Source organism: Balaenoptera physalus (assembly GCF_965194825.1).
Source record: "Balaenoptera physalus genome assembly, chromosome: 5".
NCBI lineage: Eukaryota > Metazoa > Chordata > Mammalia > Artiodactyla > Balaenopteridae > Balaenoptera > Balaenoptera physalus.
This window is the reverse complement of record NC_138884.1, coordinates 106,704,519-106,720,541: the sequence shown is the minus strand read 5'-3', so window position 1 is coordinate 106,720,541 and position 16,023 is coordinate 106,704,519. Positions and strand designations below refer to the sequence as shown.

The window sequence follows — 16,023 nt, the reverse complement described above, 5'->3', positions numbered from 1 at the left end:
CAGGATGTGTACATACAGCAGAGCCTGCAGCTAGCGCTACTTCGGATGGTAGCCTTGGAAACGCTACTATCCATTGCCCCAAACCATACACGGTTCCCTGTGTCATTCCCCCTCTGCAGGTGTGATGTCCTCACTCTTCGTGGGCTGGAAGTAGAGAACTGCAGATGTGGTGACCAGTGGGCCTTGCTGACCCCAGGGTGAAGGCCACGGTTTTACTGATGACAATAAGAGCAACTGGGGGCGGGGTGCGGGTAGGGAGGAGGGAAATTCAGCCTTTATTTCTCTGTGTTAAATGCAGCTAAAAGATGTAATAAAGGATCTGTCCAAGATCTTAGCAGCGAGTTAGCGACCAAGTCTAGGATAGACTCCGAATTCCTAGATTCCTATGTGAGGTCAGCTGAGGGTACGTAGTGTGGAAATTCTTGATCCGCCTAAAGAGAGGCATGTTCAGACGGTTTAAACTAAATCTCTCCTGGTTCCTGACAAGAAGAAATGCCCAGCAGTGTAGGGCATCCTTCTGAATTCCTGTGGCTGGAACGGCACTGCAGACCCTCACTTGCCCAGACCTTGCTACCCACTCCCACTGTGCCAGGAGCGCCACGGGGGCAGTTCTTAATGCAGAGCCTGGAGGTTTAGGAGAACACAGCCTCGGCTGCCTTGGCTGGGAGCACTCCCCCCTGGATCCACCCTCCTGGGCAGTCTCTGGTTTTCCTCTGAGCAGGAACCAGGGGGCTGTTTAGTGGAGAACGACCTGGCTCAGGGCTGCCAAATTGGTGGGCATGCTGGGGGTGAGGTTGTGGGAAGTGAAGCTGACTCTGGCTTTTGCCACGTCTGGATTTGGCTCTGGGGCATCTAAACTGAATGGAAAGAGACTCTTCTTGCACACCCAAGAAGGGGACGCTGCCATCCTCATGCTTAATCTTTTCAGAGGCTCCTGGCCCAGTAGCCCAGGCAGCCAGTTTCTCCAAGACCTGGCTCTCAACTAACTCTCTCTCCCATTTCTCCTGGCTACTCCCTTCATGTCCCAGCATCAACAGACTGCTTGGAATTCCAACCCCTAACTCCTGCTCCCTCTGATGGAAATGTCCTTCCTCCTCTTTTCTCTGGTTTAACTTTATTCATTCTTTCACACACTACACAGGCATTATCTCTTCCATGAAGCCTTCTCTGACAGATTCTTCTGAGATGTCTATCTTGTACTCCCATAATTTCATCTGGAAACTTCTATCATGGTATTCACCATTTTGCATATAATGTTCTGTCTTTATGGGTCTGACTCTCATAGGAGGACGTTTCTTGATAACAGGTGCAACGACTTTTGTCTTTGAATCTTCAGCATCTTGCCCAGTGCCTGGCGCATTGCAGTGAGGGCATGACTTGGAAACATTTGTCCAGATTATTCTTCACTTACAGAGGAGGAAGTCCGGCCAGGACATTTCAGCATTTCAATGTATGCAAACATTACTGTACTTAGAGGATTGTGAATACAAAACAAAATTCACAAACCTGCACTTAAGGATAAAGAAACACTAGCATAAACATTATGATGGGGTCGGGCCCTGGATAAGTGGTCTGCTACCTCATGGTGGTGAAGGAAGCCAGCAACTCAGAGGCAAAGGAATGTAGACTGTGGCCACTGCCTTCGTGTTGACTCTGGAAGACAATGCTTTATGAAGGAAACCATATCCTCTCCTTGCAATGTGATGACTGCCATTCCACACTAAAAACCAGTGTGATATATGTTACCCTGTCAGACCAAATACGGAGGCTGTAAGTGTTATGTGGGCAGAGAGTTTTGCCTAACATTTAATTTTTTTTGAATAAAAATTCACTTTTTATCCAAACCAGAAAATCTGTTACATGTTACACAGAGAGTCCCTAAGAAGCCTTAGAAATAGATGTCTGTGTTATAGCATCGAGGTGAATTTCTTCAAGGGACTCTCTCTGGAGGGCACACTGAGCCTCCTCATAGGTGACTGGTCCCTGGGTACAGACGCAGAGGCTGTGAACTCAACAAAAGCACATTGGAAACTTGAGACAATCAGAAGGGACATAGTGCCAAAGCATTTTAGGAAAGAGACATTGCTAGCCTTTGAATAATTTATTCCAGGAGTCATACAAACATAGAGAAGAAGCTCAACACTGACAAAGTCTAGGTTTGATGCTTTTTGTTAATTAAACCCAATCGTCTGTTGATCACAAACACACACACACACACACACACACACTGTGGTATAAGACATACACATTGTGCTACAATTGTCATGACAAGGAAACAACCTAAATGCCCATCAACATCTGCAAATGTTGATGTGGTACATTCATGAAATGGAATACTACTCAGCCATAAAAAAGAATGAAATAATGTCATTTGCAGCAACATGGATGGAACTAGAGATTATCATACTAAGTGAAGTAAGTCAGAAAGAGAAAGGCAAATACCATATGATATCACTTATATATAGAATCTAAAATACAATACAAATCAACATATCTACAAAACAAAAACAGACTCAGATATAGAGAACAGACTTGTAGTTGCCAAGGTTGGGGGTAGGAGAGGGAAGGATTGGGAGTGTGGGATTAGCAGAGGCAAACTATTATATATAGGATGGATAAACAACGAGGTCCTACTGTACAGCACAGGGAACTAGATTCAATATCCTGTGATAAACCATAATGGAAAAGAATATGAAAAAGAATGTATATATATGTATAACTGAATCACTTTGCTGTATAGTAGAAATTAATACAACACTGTAAATCAACTATACTTGAATAAAATAAATTTAAAAAGATATACGTATTGTGCTATATTACCTCATTTTAATTCCTTGGCTCAAGATACATATAAACCTCTAAATTCAAACTCAACAGGAAATATAACCAACCCATTGGTCTTACCCTGAGGTAGTTGAGGGTGAAATTTGTCAGCCCCATCCTGGTGATGTTTTTGGACAGCTGATCCAGGACCTGAGGATCTTGTGCCTAAACAGGAAAAAAATCATATATTTTATCCCTGTAAGATGGTACCAACAAGGTCCTCGATTGTGCTACAGCTGCTGAGAAATACAATCTGCACCTTGTCAGTTTTTCTCAGAGGGGCAGGCTGCTGGAGATAATTTAATTTACATTTTGAAGACACTTGAATATAACACTTAAGGACACTTTTGGATCAGTGGTGCAAGACCCATTGCTGGGGAGAATCAAACTGAGTCAGATGGGAGAAATGACTTTACTTCCTCTGTGAGAGGCCCTGTGCCTTCAGGAGGAGGGTCATTAAGTCCAGCCAGGACACCTCCAAGGTCCCTGGCACTGCCGCCCATCCTGCCCCGAGGGAAGGTGTGGTCTGGATTTGGCAGAGCCATGCTTTAGGACTGGCCTTTGCTGCGTGTTGTGACAGTGTTGTTTTTAACAGCTTGGAGTCAAGAGGACTAAATGTGAAAACTTTGCAACTGCCATGAAATATACACATATATTAAAAAATTCTAACTCTCTTCCCCATTAAGAGGAGGCTAGAAATAGATGTCCTCAACAATTTTCATCCTGCAGGACTGCAAGGGTATGCATAATATTTTCCAAAGTATCAGCCACAGAAAAAAAAGATGTAATGTTTTGCGGGCCACCCCCAATGTTCAGTTTGACCAGAAAAAAATGAAAATTCTTTCTGGATTCCATTGTAAAGTCTCTTAGTTGATGCTCTTTCTTTCTGTTTGTCTTTCCTTCTTTTTAAATTGATGTAAACTGTTGCTAAACAGAGGAAGTCTTAAGTAAACATCCCTTTGTCTCCACATCTGCATTCATGAGACCATCTAGGTTATACCAACACCTTAATTTGTTCTTTTTTTTTACTTTAATTTTTCTCTCAGTGATACAACCAACTGGCTTTGTGTATATAAATAAAATGTAGGAGAAACAGTCAGAGCTTGTCATTTTTCATGCCAATTTCTGGAAAGGGGATCCTTTGTGGATGTAGAGCTGGTATTTATTGAACCCCTTCCAGGTTCCAGGAAGAGCTGGTTCTATAGCGACGCATCAAATAGTTGTGGTCGACCTCAAGGAGCTCACATTGCAGTTAGAAGACAGGATGATAATAAACCCATGGAAGGATATTTTTGCTTTCGTCATGGCCATTGTTGCTGATAGCCAGTCACCAATACTTGCAGAGGTCCTACTATGTGCCAGGCACTGGCCTAAGCGCTTATGTGCATTGACTCTTAATTTTCAAACCAATCCTCTGAGGCAGGCTCTATTACTATACCCATTTTATAGACGAGGGACTGGAAGAACAGAGATGTCATGTCACTTGCCCAAGGTCACACAGGAACAGGGATTCAAGCCCGTGTGTTCTCAGGCCCAGGCTCCTGACCACTACTCTACGCTGCTGCTTCTCTGTCTATTTTGAGACTAATAAGTATGGCTATTCCAGACTGCTTCAAGGAGAGTGAAGGGTGTGAACTGGGCTTTGAAAATTGAGGAGGACTCGGGCATGGATGGGCAAAAAGGATGTAGCAGGAGAGTGTCCCGCACTCAGGTGCACAGCAGGAAGCACAGGGTCGGCGGAAAGGGTAGAGAGTGGACAAACCAGATGGTAGGAGGGTGTTGAGGACAAAAGCCTGGGGAGACAGCCTGGGTAGGAACAGAGGCGAGACAGACAGCTTCTCGGCCTGGGTGTTAGAGCCAGAACCTGCTGAATCGAAATCTTGTTTTGTCCCCTTTGGGCTGAAAAGCATTGGACAACTTATTAAACCTATCTGAGCCTCCATTTCCTTACTTCGAAAATAGGAGTAATAAACAATTCACCTCTTCGAGTTACTGTAGGGACTAAATATAAGGTGTACACAATGCTTAGCACAGGCCCTGCGTATCAAACACCCAGTAAACGCTCACTACCGTGACTGTATTCTCTTTTCATTGTACAGGGTCTTAAAAAAATCAGGCTCATTCAGTCTGATTTTGCTCCAAAGCATTTTCGCAGAAACTGCTGCATCGCGCATTCTGGAAGAGGGATTTATTTAATTTGATGCTATGTGACTCCTTCTTAAGGGACTGACCTGACGAGTTCCTACCAAGTCGTACCTTTAAAAAATCTCTCTAGATTGGCATCAAATCCACCCTTGCACCTCATTTGTGCTCAATAAATTTGATGTGATTTATGGCCAAATGCAACCAAGAGGACCCCAGGTGTTCTGCTCCTTCCCAGCGCTGTGGTTAGGAAGGGCATTGACACGGACCTGAGGTATGTGAGCCCCAAGTCTTGCCGGATGGTTCTAATCAAAACTGGAAACTGTTTCTCTTACTCTTTGTTCTATTTCTTTGCCCATTTATACACAACAGGTTTATTAGCCCAGGCAGAGCAGTGCTTGATAATGACTGCACGGAATTTAAGAAAAGTACAAACTGTTTATTGAGGTAACCTCAATTTGGAGTTTAAAATAATAAATTATTTTTTAAAAAGGCTCACAATGCACCAAACTCAGAAACAAAGGAGGGGGAAAGGGGCCTGTGGATGAAAATGGTTGGAGGAAAAACTCATAATTTAGAGTTAATCACCTAAAGTGTGAAGACTCTGGGAGTTCTTTCACGGTGAGAAAGTGGGGCTTCTCCTTTTTGAGTAAAATGAGGGGATGAAAGGAAGGTAGTAAAATAGAAATTAAGTTACTTACATGCATGGCAAGAATGCTTCTTGGGACTAACTCTCTGTATTGTCTAATGGTAAAGTGCCATGTTTTTATTCTCATGAGATCATCAAAGGTGAACTCCAAGATCAGTCTGCCTTCTGTACACACCTGGAAGCAACAAACAACAGACTCAGTGATTAGGTACTTTGTGATCACCACATTTTTGTAACTCACAGGTCAGCCACTCAGTGTGGTCTCCCTGACTCCCTTTGGGCGGTGCTGGATCTTGACAAAAATGTGACACAGGTGATGTATCCAAGGAGAACCAAGACAGGTGTGAGATCTGGAATCAGTGGGGTCAAAAGACAGCACAGCTGCTCACTAGCCATGAGCTAATGGTAACTCAACTAGTTACTACTGAAACTCCAGGAGCCCCCATTTCTTCATTTGTAAATATACAGACAAAAGCCATCTTATAGCAATGATATGTCAAAAACTCCTGGCACACAGTGTGTCCCCCACAAAATTGGTACTCTTTCACCTCCTTTTTTCTCCACTTTCATTATGCTTCTACCATAGGAGTTTGAACTCTGTTCTAATCTTGGTTATGCTACTCTGGGAGAAAGTATCTAATAAAAGTATTCCTGCTTACGTATGAGTTACTATAAGGTTGCCCAACCAGAGAAAGTTTTCATTTCCAAAGAGAAATGCCAGAGGGCAATGCTTAACCCAAGGCTGTGGGTATTAGTTAGTGACACGTGGAAAATAGAGGCACATTTAGAATATATTCCTTGAATCACATCCTATCAGCCATGACAAATTCTGCTTGCGTAAAGGGCCAGGCTTTGGGGGAGCCAAATTAATTTAAGAAAAATATATATTATTAATGAGACAGAGTTTCTGAGGCTCAGAAACTCCTTGATAGAGTGATCAGTGACAGGGTAGCATTTTTATCTTCTTTTGAAAGTCAGATGATTTTTGGCATGTAGTTCTTATTTTATTTACCTTTCTTTTCACTGTTAATGACTTTGAAATGAAAGAAAATGCTGGGTAGTCTCATGGCACTCATTCTATCTCAACTATATAAGAGAGGAAGTGGAGGCATAATATTGGTTCAGTTGTAATTAAACAATTACAGTTCATTATTCAGCCCATGTTTGCCTTAGAGAAGCAGTAGAAAATAATGGATGGAGGCTTTGGCATCAGAAAGTCCTAAATCCAAATCCTGACTCTATTTTCCACTTATTTTGCAACTTTGGGAAAAACAAATAAATTCCTTAAGTTTCAGTTTCCTCATCTGTAAAATGAGGATAATAATATCCTTAGGTAGGACTGTTGGGAAAGTATATTGAATTAAATTGTGTATATAGATTGCCTAGTATTGTATGTGACAGTAAATGATAGTTTAAAGATGAAAGACATGTACCCAAAGAACACAGAACCCTAGACCAGGGGTTGTTGTAATGTCTTATCTGAGACCTGGGGGGTTTATGAGCAGTGTCTCAGGGGCTTTGCTGGGAAAAGCTTAGCCTCCGCCTGGATGCTGAGATTCCCACTACTTTCTAGACTCAACCAGAACAGCTTCAGTTTTATCTGTTTTAAATATTGGACTTCTGATCAAGCCTTTTCGAAGAAAGATTTCTCAGACTGAGAAAAGAACAAAACTTTGGAAATCACTGCACTACACATTAAAAAAAAAAAAAAAAAGCAATCAACTGAATAGGGAAAATGATCATTTCTAAAACTATAGTCCATGAAGATAATTAGCAATTTATATCAACCTTTTATGAAATATTAATAATCACTTCCTTCTTTGGGAATTTAATACAAAAAGCCACCATTTATTGAGTTCCAACTATGTCTTAGGCACTGGGTTAGGTGATTTCTATTCTCTCTAATTTAAGGTAATATTTTCTTTAAACAAGTGAAATACCAGTGCAGGAGAATTAGTAACGTGTTGATAGGGTACCACTTAAGAAAGATGCTAATAACATCTGCCATCTTCATTTTATCAAAGGTCTCAGAAGCACTGTCAGATAATTATTGATAATCTGGGTGAAGACCTCTAACTCAGAGCCAATTAGCAGAATCTGTGGGTAATTTCAGGCATTGGGCTCTTTGCCCCAAAACTCCTTGGCTGAGTGGTTTTCAGAGCCTCATTTCTGGCAACTTTGCCATGAGAGTCAAGCACAGTGACATTGGGGAAGACTTCAGCGTCCCCACCTCACTCCTCTAGAGCCTCATCAGCATCGGAATTAATTTACCAAGGTTTTCAAAAGAGTTGCATGGAGATTAAGACACGCAATTCCCCCTGGAGTGTTAACATGACAGAAGCCACCTGCAGTGGAGGCTTTCACAAAGGGGAGGTAACTGCAGCCAGACATTGACAGAGAAATGTATTGACAATACAGGACAGGGAAGGGATATCTGGATGCTACAATCCTTTTCTTTTAAAGAGGGGGGATTATTGGCTGGTTAAACAAATATTAGCCCAGTTAAATGTCATCCTTTTTTTATTATCTAATCTGTTTGTTTTGTGTTTATGAACCATAAACCCAAGCAGAGAGTGGTTTCGGTTTACTTCTACTGGAATAGAATTTCATAAAGGGAAGGCCTGGATGGAGTTCGTCTGATGAATTACTCAATTGCAGCAGCTCTAAGGTCAAGTTAAACTGTGTTTTTTGTTTACTGTGACATAGCAAACCAGCTGAGGACTCTTCATGCAGGCAAACTGCTACGGGCCTACAAAAGGGAACATCTCAACAGCCTTGCACTCCTCCTTTCTCAGCCAAAACCAAGAAATCATCTTTATCCAAGGCATAGCATGTGCAAAAGAGGAATCCTGAGAACTGAATCTAAGTTGATTGTGTTGGGTGTTTTCTTTAAGGGAAATTAGATGACTGACTTCCTTGAACGAAAAGATGGAAGAGAATTTGGTCACTGCTAATCTTCCCCAAGTAATTCTACCCACAGCCTCCACCCAAGCCCTATGCAGTCTCTCCAACCCCTGCCCCCATCATGGAGGTTAAAGGAAACTGAAGGCTTTGTGATTTATTTTATGTGCAACAATCAGCAAATGGAATAGAGGCACTTAAGAAAAAAAAAATATATATGTATATATTCCTTGTTTGGAAATTGTAAAAAAAAATGGGCATAACTTATGAAGGCGAATTAATGTTTTCTCTTTTCAGAAAAATTCTGTGCATTCCTTATAATCAATACAATTAATGTAGCTTTTATCTAAAGTTGGCCTTTTTTTAAAAAAGCTGCCTTTCACTTGGAATCCAAAATCAAAAGGGTCCCCAATTAAGAAAACATTTTCTGTTGTGCTGAATTCATGTTACCGTACTGTGAGCTCTGACATTTTGTTTCTGTGGTAACCAAAATCAGCTGATTAGTTGGCATGGCAACAGAAAAGATGTAATCCCAGCAGACACACTCTAATCAATGCCCCCAGCACAGATGGTCTCCGGAGGATCAACAAGAAAGAGGCTGGCAGGCGTTCAGCAGATCACGTGCTAGTTTGAGACTAGGCCAGGAACAAGAGAACTAAAAAAGAACATTTCTCAAACTAACCGGTAGCTTTTTAACCCTTTTCTTTCTTTGACTAATTGTAAAGCAATACTGACCATGTAGTTGTATAATAAAATGATTCTCATGAAGCTTTTATGAAATACAATGTACTTTTTAGGTGGGGATGTTCATTTAATTTTCTTGGCCTTTATGCTTTGAACAGCATGCATGGACTAGTGCTTTTAGATTAACCATTGCAAAAGGCTTATTGTGTTTTACTTTGAGATGCTGCATATGTAAATGCATATGTCAATACATATATATATACATTTATTAGAGCAATACAATCATTGATATTATAGTAATTTGGTTAGAGTCAGGATAAGAGCGTAAATGTATAAATCCTGGAGTATAACATGGTAACATGGTGTACAGGCTAAGGTAAGAATGATGACCTAACTGTCAAAGGCATGAATGAGGATTCATATTGGAAAACTGGTTGGTATTTCCACGGTACTTTTCTGCAGTAGTAAATAATTTCATAATAAATAATTGAGATCAGAAAAAAACATAAACCTATGTTTACAGAAGTGATAAGGGTGTCCAGTAAAGGCTGTAATTATGGTTCCAGTTTGTGAGCCCCCAAAATAACCCAACATGTACCCCAGAGAGGAGTTCTTTCACTATCTGCCAGAATTCACACCCTCAAATACAATTCAAGGGGTCTTTGACTCTGAAAACCTTGGTGACTGCTCTTCTGATTATTAAGCCTTGTTTCCAGTTTGATTCGAAATTGAATACAGAAAAGAAAGCCTTCATAATGTGTGTTTAAAAACTCTAATTACATATTTATCCATAATCTATAATGTTCCTAGGATCAGGAAATTGCAAAACATGCAGTATGGTCCTGAGGAATATTAAATATTACTGTTGATTAGGACTGCGGCTGATTTTTGATTCACCAGTTGACCACGTTTTCATAAAAGCAACTAAGAAATGCTGGGTCAAATGCTATTTGGAGAATTAGAGTTTATTGATATTCTAAATTAGAACAATGCGATAGTGCCTCACATAATGTGCTAAGTAATGCCACGTACTAATAGCAGGCTCCCCTTTAAAAAATTCCAAACTATTTTACTTTGTGATACTGAAATGTCATTAGCCCCCTGTTTTCTACTAAATAGCCGTATTATTTTATTACATAAAGATGACTTATTCTGAATTAATATAAGAACAAAAGAAAAATTGGAAAGATTCTTTGGGTAGTATAATAATCACCAAGGAGCAAAAAAAAAAAAAAAAAAAAGAGAAAAAAAAATGAATGCTTTGGAATTTTCTAAAAATAAATGTGCATAATTAGCATCTGGACGAAGTCCACACAGCTAAGCTACATTTCCCAGAAAGGACTATTTTCCACCACAGTATAGAAATATTCATCACAGGAGCTGGCAAATGTATTGCTGTGGAGTAGGGTCAGATGGGTGATCTAAATAATTAAAGCTTGAGACCAAGAGAGCTGAGTTCGGGAGATTGTCCCGTCCGGGAGGTGAGTACCATCTGAGAGGGCAGTGCTCCAGGATAGGGGAGAATGCAACAGAGGAAAACCTTAGTTTCTTAATTTGAATGAAAAAAGCACTTTATCAAGTCATCGAAAGAACTGGATTCTTTTTGATTTAAAACCAGTCCAGAATGTACAGCACTATATCTTCGGAACAACTGACGGTGCTCATGGCTGAAAAAGTTTTGGTCTGAGAAAGAAAGAAATTGAGGAAATAGATGAAAGCGCTATTTCAACATGCATTTTTATTTTCAGCGGCTACAGGCTTTGGAAGTAGCTCCTTCATTATGGGAAAGTTTTATTTACATATCACGGATTTCTTTTTTCCCTGAAAGCATAAGGAATTGGTGTGTTTTTCTTGAATGACCTAAAAGTAACAATAAGCCTACACAAACGATAACGAAGCAACAGAAAAAAGGCTTTCTCTGCAGTGCTCAGGCTTTGTAATGCTAGAAATGGCTCAAGTATCCACAAGGTGATGTAAGTGTTTTGTATCTCCGAAAATAGGTGAGCCACAGACAGAGTAAACTATCATATAGGTGATCATTCTTTTCCACACAGCAAAACGCTCTTTCCAGCATGGCCTTCTACATGCAGTGGGAACTTTCCTCTCTGCTCAACTGTTAAAAAGGAAGAAAGGGAAAAACCCATCTCCTCTTCCACATTTAAAATGTCTATTGACAAAAATCAAGATACCATAAAATCAATGGCATTTAATGATTTGCTTTTGCATTTTTTAAGCATTTCCTTTGGTTTTTTACTCCCTCATGGGCACCGGAAAGGTTAAATCGCACCATGATCAAAGAATACTTTAAATAATAAACACTTTATAGCTACTCTTTCTGCAAAATGGTGCATAAGTAACAAACACATCTTCAGTTTTATAATTGGGCTTCTGCAATTAACCCTGATAATTCAACTTCTCTTAACTATAAAGAGAGGGTTGTCATTTGTGTTTCAAATAAAAGAGATAGCTGCTATCGTTGATATTACAAATTAGTTTCACATTGAATCTTAGTCAAAATGTGATGAACTAGTGTTCATTAAAATAAACTTCCGTTCGCCAGATTCTTTGACTAAATATTTATTCTTACTAATTTTTCTCCTTGGGAGAAGATATAAAGGGATTGTCTATAGTGCTCCATTTACATTTTTATGTTTTTGTGTTCCTTAAAGATTATGGCTAGTTGAGTTGTGGTTTGTTGATTTTTTTCCCCCTGCTTGTTAATATTTGAATTTAGCTTTAAAAATTGTCTAATTTTAGTAACAAAACTAATATTCAATATTAGTTTAATATATTATATATTTAAAAGATACTAAGAGAGTGGATCTTAAAAGTCTTCATCACAAGAATTGTAACTATGTGTAGTGATGTATGTTAACTAAACTTATTGTAGTAATCATCTCACAATATACACATATATCAAATCATTATTTCATATACTTAAAACAAATACACTGTTAAATGTCAATTATATCTCAATTTTTAAAAAACACCAAAATTCTAATTTAGCAGCCGAAGTTTGATAGGCAGCCAAAACTCTCTTCTCTTAGTCTTGAGGGTCTATCATGTTTGACTTCCCTGGGATCTGTATCACATGCACACCCCTTAGAACAGGGTTCACCATAGGGTCTTGTCATGTTACAAACAAAAAAGATGACCCCACAGTGCTGAAAGCGTCTGAGATGTGAGAAGTCAGGTTAAAGTTCCAGAAGACAACCATAATTACTATGCTTCAATGCACCCAAAGAAGACCAAGGCTTGTTGCCGAGCCCGCCCTGTACCTTCGTAAACATGGGCTTCCCGTGCTGGGTGACCATTGCACACTGGTCGCAGTCGACCGTGATGGATGAGTTGTGGTAGGATTCTTTTGAGTGTTTGAGGATGTAATACAGGTCAGTCACTCCTCCTTCAAACACAGTGCTAAAGTAACGGGGGATGAGGGTCCTGCCGATAGCTGGGAGAGAAACAACAGAGAAACAAACCATTAACAAAAATATCCAGATGGTCCCATATGCCCCACACCATTGCCAGACTTCCAACTGGATACAAATCATACCAGGAGGCAAATTTCTCTTTATTACCCACCATGTTCCTTCTCGGTTACAGTTAATAAAATAAAATCCCTAATATTCAGGAAAAATTTATACAGTCATCTTTCCAGATTTGGTGTCCATCAAAAGTCAGTAATGTAAGAGTTAATACTTTAAACATAAGGGGTGGCAAATGTACTGACTACTTTGGACCTCACGTGTGTTCTCTAAGTTAAAATATTTTCAAAAAATAAAACAGATCCAATTCACCTGGATTTTTCAATGGATTGTTTGCAGACCAGTTACCCAATCATGTTTTATTATTGGTAGTAGTAGTCATAATAATATAAATTTTGATAATGTAATGCTTTGTGGTATGTGAAGTATTTTGGCCTTCACTCATTGGATCTTTAGCACAACCCCAAGAGAATCGGGGACTGAGACCCAAAAAGGTTATTACAAAAGAAAAAGTTGTTAGGAATGTTTCCAAGTCACATGATTTATAAGTAGATAACCGGGGTCTCTAACTCCAAATCTGCAAACACCCAACCACTAAAACACTTTCCAACACCATGTCTCCAATTGCTTTAATGAAGGGAAATCTTTAAAAAGTGATCAGTATCTGCAAGTACAAAGAGATCCATACCTATGTAAGCGCTGATTACTCTCTCTGCTTCTGGAGTTGAATAAAATATCTTTCCAGAATAAGAGGGCCATTTTCAGAGAACTTGATACCTTCCACTTGGTCTAAATTGGTCTCTTTCATTCCACGTGTCCTGTCCTGCCCTATTTTAGTTTGAGCGATTGGTAAGTAGCTGGGTCCCTCTGATATATGACGCTTAGAAACAGCTAACAAGCCCTTGCTTTAGCAGAGATTTTAAATCCTCTTACACTGAAAATCCCAACTCATAATATCAGGAATTTTGCCTATGTGCAGATTTTGAGGCAAAGTACTAAAGCACTCTCAAGCGATTGAAGGTTTTTAATAAATCTCTTAACATTCACTATATAAGGCTTCCTGAAAGACAAAAATCATATTTAAGATAAATAAATTACCAAAGAGAGCTTTGGTAGGAAAAATCAGGCAATTTTCACTTGAATGTTTAATTTCATTTTAAAAGCATCAGTATTTATCCATTTCGTATGGATCTATATCTCTTTTGTACATGGATTTAAAAAAAAAAAAAAAAACTATAAAAAGAATACCCTGCCAAACTGTTTTCTGAAGTGATCTCTAAAGAATCCCGATGTGGATGACTAGTCTCTGAATAATTTATATAGTTGTTATTGCTTCATATTTACTGCAGTGAAATCAATCAACAAGTGTGTGCTAAATATTCCAGGATCTTTGGCAATTTCATCCTAAATAATCCTTATACATACATTTTCTAAACACTGCCTAATCCCCAACAGTGCATGTTTATTTGCTAAATATAAAATTCAAATAAGAGTAATCTGAGTCCATCATACCCTTAAACATATGCATAGCTGATATATTATAAAGAAAACTTTGTTAATGCGAAAAACCTTATTGTACTTTGCTAAACAGCTAAAATTAATTAAATGCATTTCAAATATTCTAACTTAAAACTAATGACCATAAATCAGCTCTAGTAATTTGACATTTGGGGATCTATACTGTGGAAAATAAACACAAACCATAAAAATATAGATGTAGGGTGAAAATATTTTACTACAATATCCAAGGAATTGTCACATTAAAAAGGTTATTGCAAATAAACATCACCAGATTAGCCTACATTATAGTTTATTCATGAATCCTGCACAATTTAATTTCTTTTTAGTAGTGTTTGCTCTATGATATCATTATTTTCATTCATAGTTTAAGAAAAGTCAAATGGGAAAAAAGTTCATAATTCCTTAACTTTAAATTTTTAATCACGTCTCCACCTCCAGGAAATGTACAAGCTGCATAGTCAATAGACATAGAGGGAAATTCAGCTTTGCTTCATGGAATACTTTCTAGCACTGAGGGAAATGATTGTTATGGATACCTGAGGTTTGTTTTCAGTCCTGTTTCCTTTGTGGGACTGCCTGTACCATTTTTTTGGAAACGGATGGTCTTACTTGGACCATCACTCACAAAGCTCTGTTATCCACTCTGGTAGACTGCTACTCTGGTGGCCCCAACCAACCACAACAATGGAATTCATGATCTTGTGTATGTAGTCTCCTCTTTTCAAATCTGGACTGGGCCCTGTGATCTGCTTTATTTAACAGAATGTAGTGCAAGTGACCTTGTGTCTATTGGGGCCAAAACTTAAGAAGGCCTAGAAGCTTCCACTTTGTGCTTGGGGGAAAAACCCATTGTTATGTACAAAGTCCAACTACTCTAAAACTGCCATCCTGTGAGATGCCCAACCTAGCCATGTGGAGCAGCCACATGAAGGGGAACTGTGTTTTCCAGACAACAACCCCAGCTGAGCATCCAGCCAACAGCCAGCACCAGCTTGCATGAGTGAAGCCATTTTGGAAGTGGATCCTTGAGCCCCAAATGAGCTGCCTCAAGCTGGTTTCACACGGATCAGAAATGAGCTGCCTTCCACAGACTTTGCCCAAATTGCAGAATCATGAGTAAATAAAAGAAATGTTTGTATTTTAAGCCAATAAGTCTTGGGGCATTTTTAAGTGTAGCAATGGATAACCATAGCACACTTTCAACCTCCTACGCTACAGAGATGGGCAAATTAGAATCCTTTCCTGAAAGAAAGAGGGCAGTTTTGCCACTAAAAGCATGTGAATTGTAGAAATGCTGAAGCTTGCATATAGAGGAAAGCAGATCAGAGAGACCAAGAGTCTTTGTGGACTGATTTGGGCCTTGTCTTAGCTGGGAGTGAAGCCAACTCAATCCCTTGGAGGTCCCACTTATGGGAGATATAACCCCCCCCCTTTTTTTGCTTGAGTGTGTGTTAGATTTCTGTGATTTGCAAACACAAGAATCCTGATTAATGTTGTCCTGTTCCAGCATGGAATGGAGGCGTGAACACACATAAAATAAGGAGGAAGTGATGAGAAAAAGGGGTTGTCAGAGACTATTAGATTTTTATTGCTGCTGTAACAAATTACTACAAACTTAGTGGCTTAAAATCTACCTATCATCTATCTATCTATCTATCTATCTATCTATCTATCTATCTATCTATCATCATCTATCTATCATCTATCTATCTATCTATCATCTGTCTATCATTTATTTGCCTTATAGTTCTGACAATCTGACATGGGTCTTGCTGGGCCAAAATCAACGTGTCAGCAGGGTTGCGTTTCTCTCTACAG

General features: G+C 39.3%; 1 protein-coding gene across 22 annotated transcripts in view; it reads right to left on the bottom strand.

The window, feature by feature from the left end:
• LDB2 (LIM domain binding 2) overlaps positions 1–16,023 on the bottom strand; it is a 400,597-nt gene that overhangs the window by 67,819 nt on the left and 316,755 nt on the right. For all 22 annotated transcript variants that reach the window (XM_082462629.1, XM_082462644.1, XM_082462640.1 and 19 more), the window contains 3 exons: positions 12,478–12,650; positions 5,667–5,789; positions 2,905–2,988 (listed from right to left, as the gene is read on the bottom strand). In XM_082462629.1, coding sequence (XP_082318755.1) covers positions 2,905–2,988; positions 5,667–5,789; positions 12,478–12,650 — 380 coding nt within the window. The remainder of the gene's footprint in view (positions 1–2,904; positions 2,989–5,666; positions 5,790–12,477; positions 12,651–16,023) is intronic.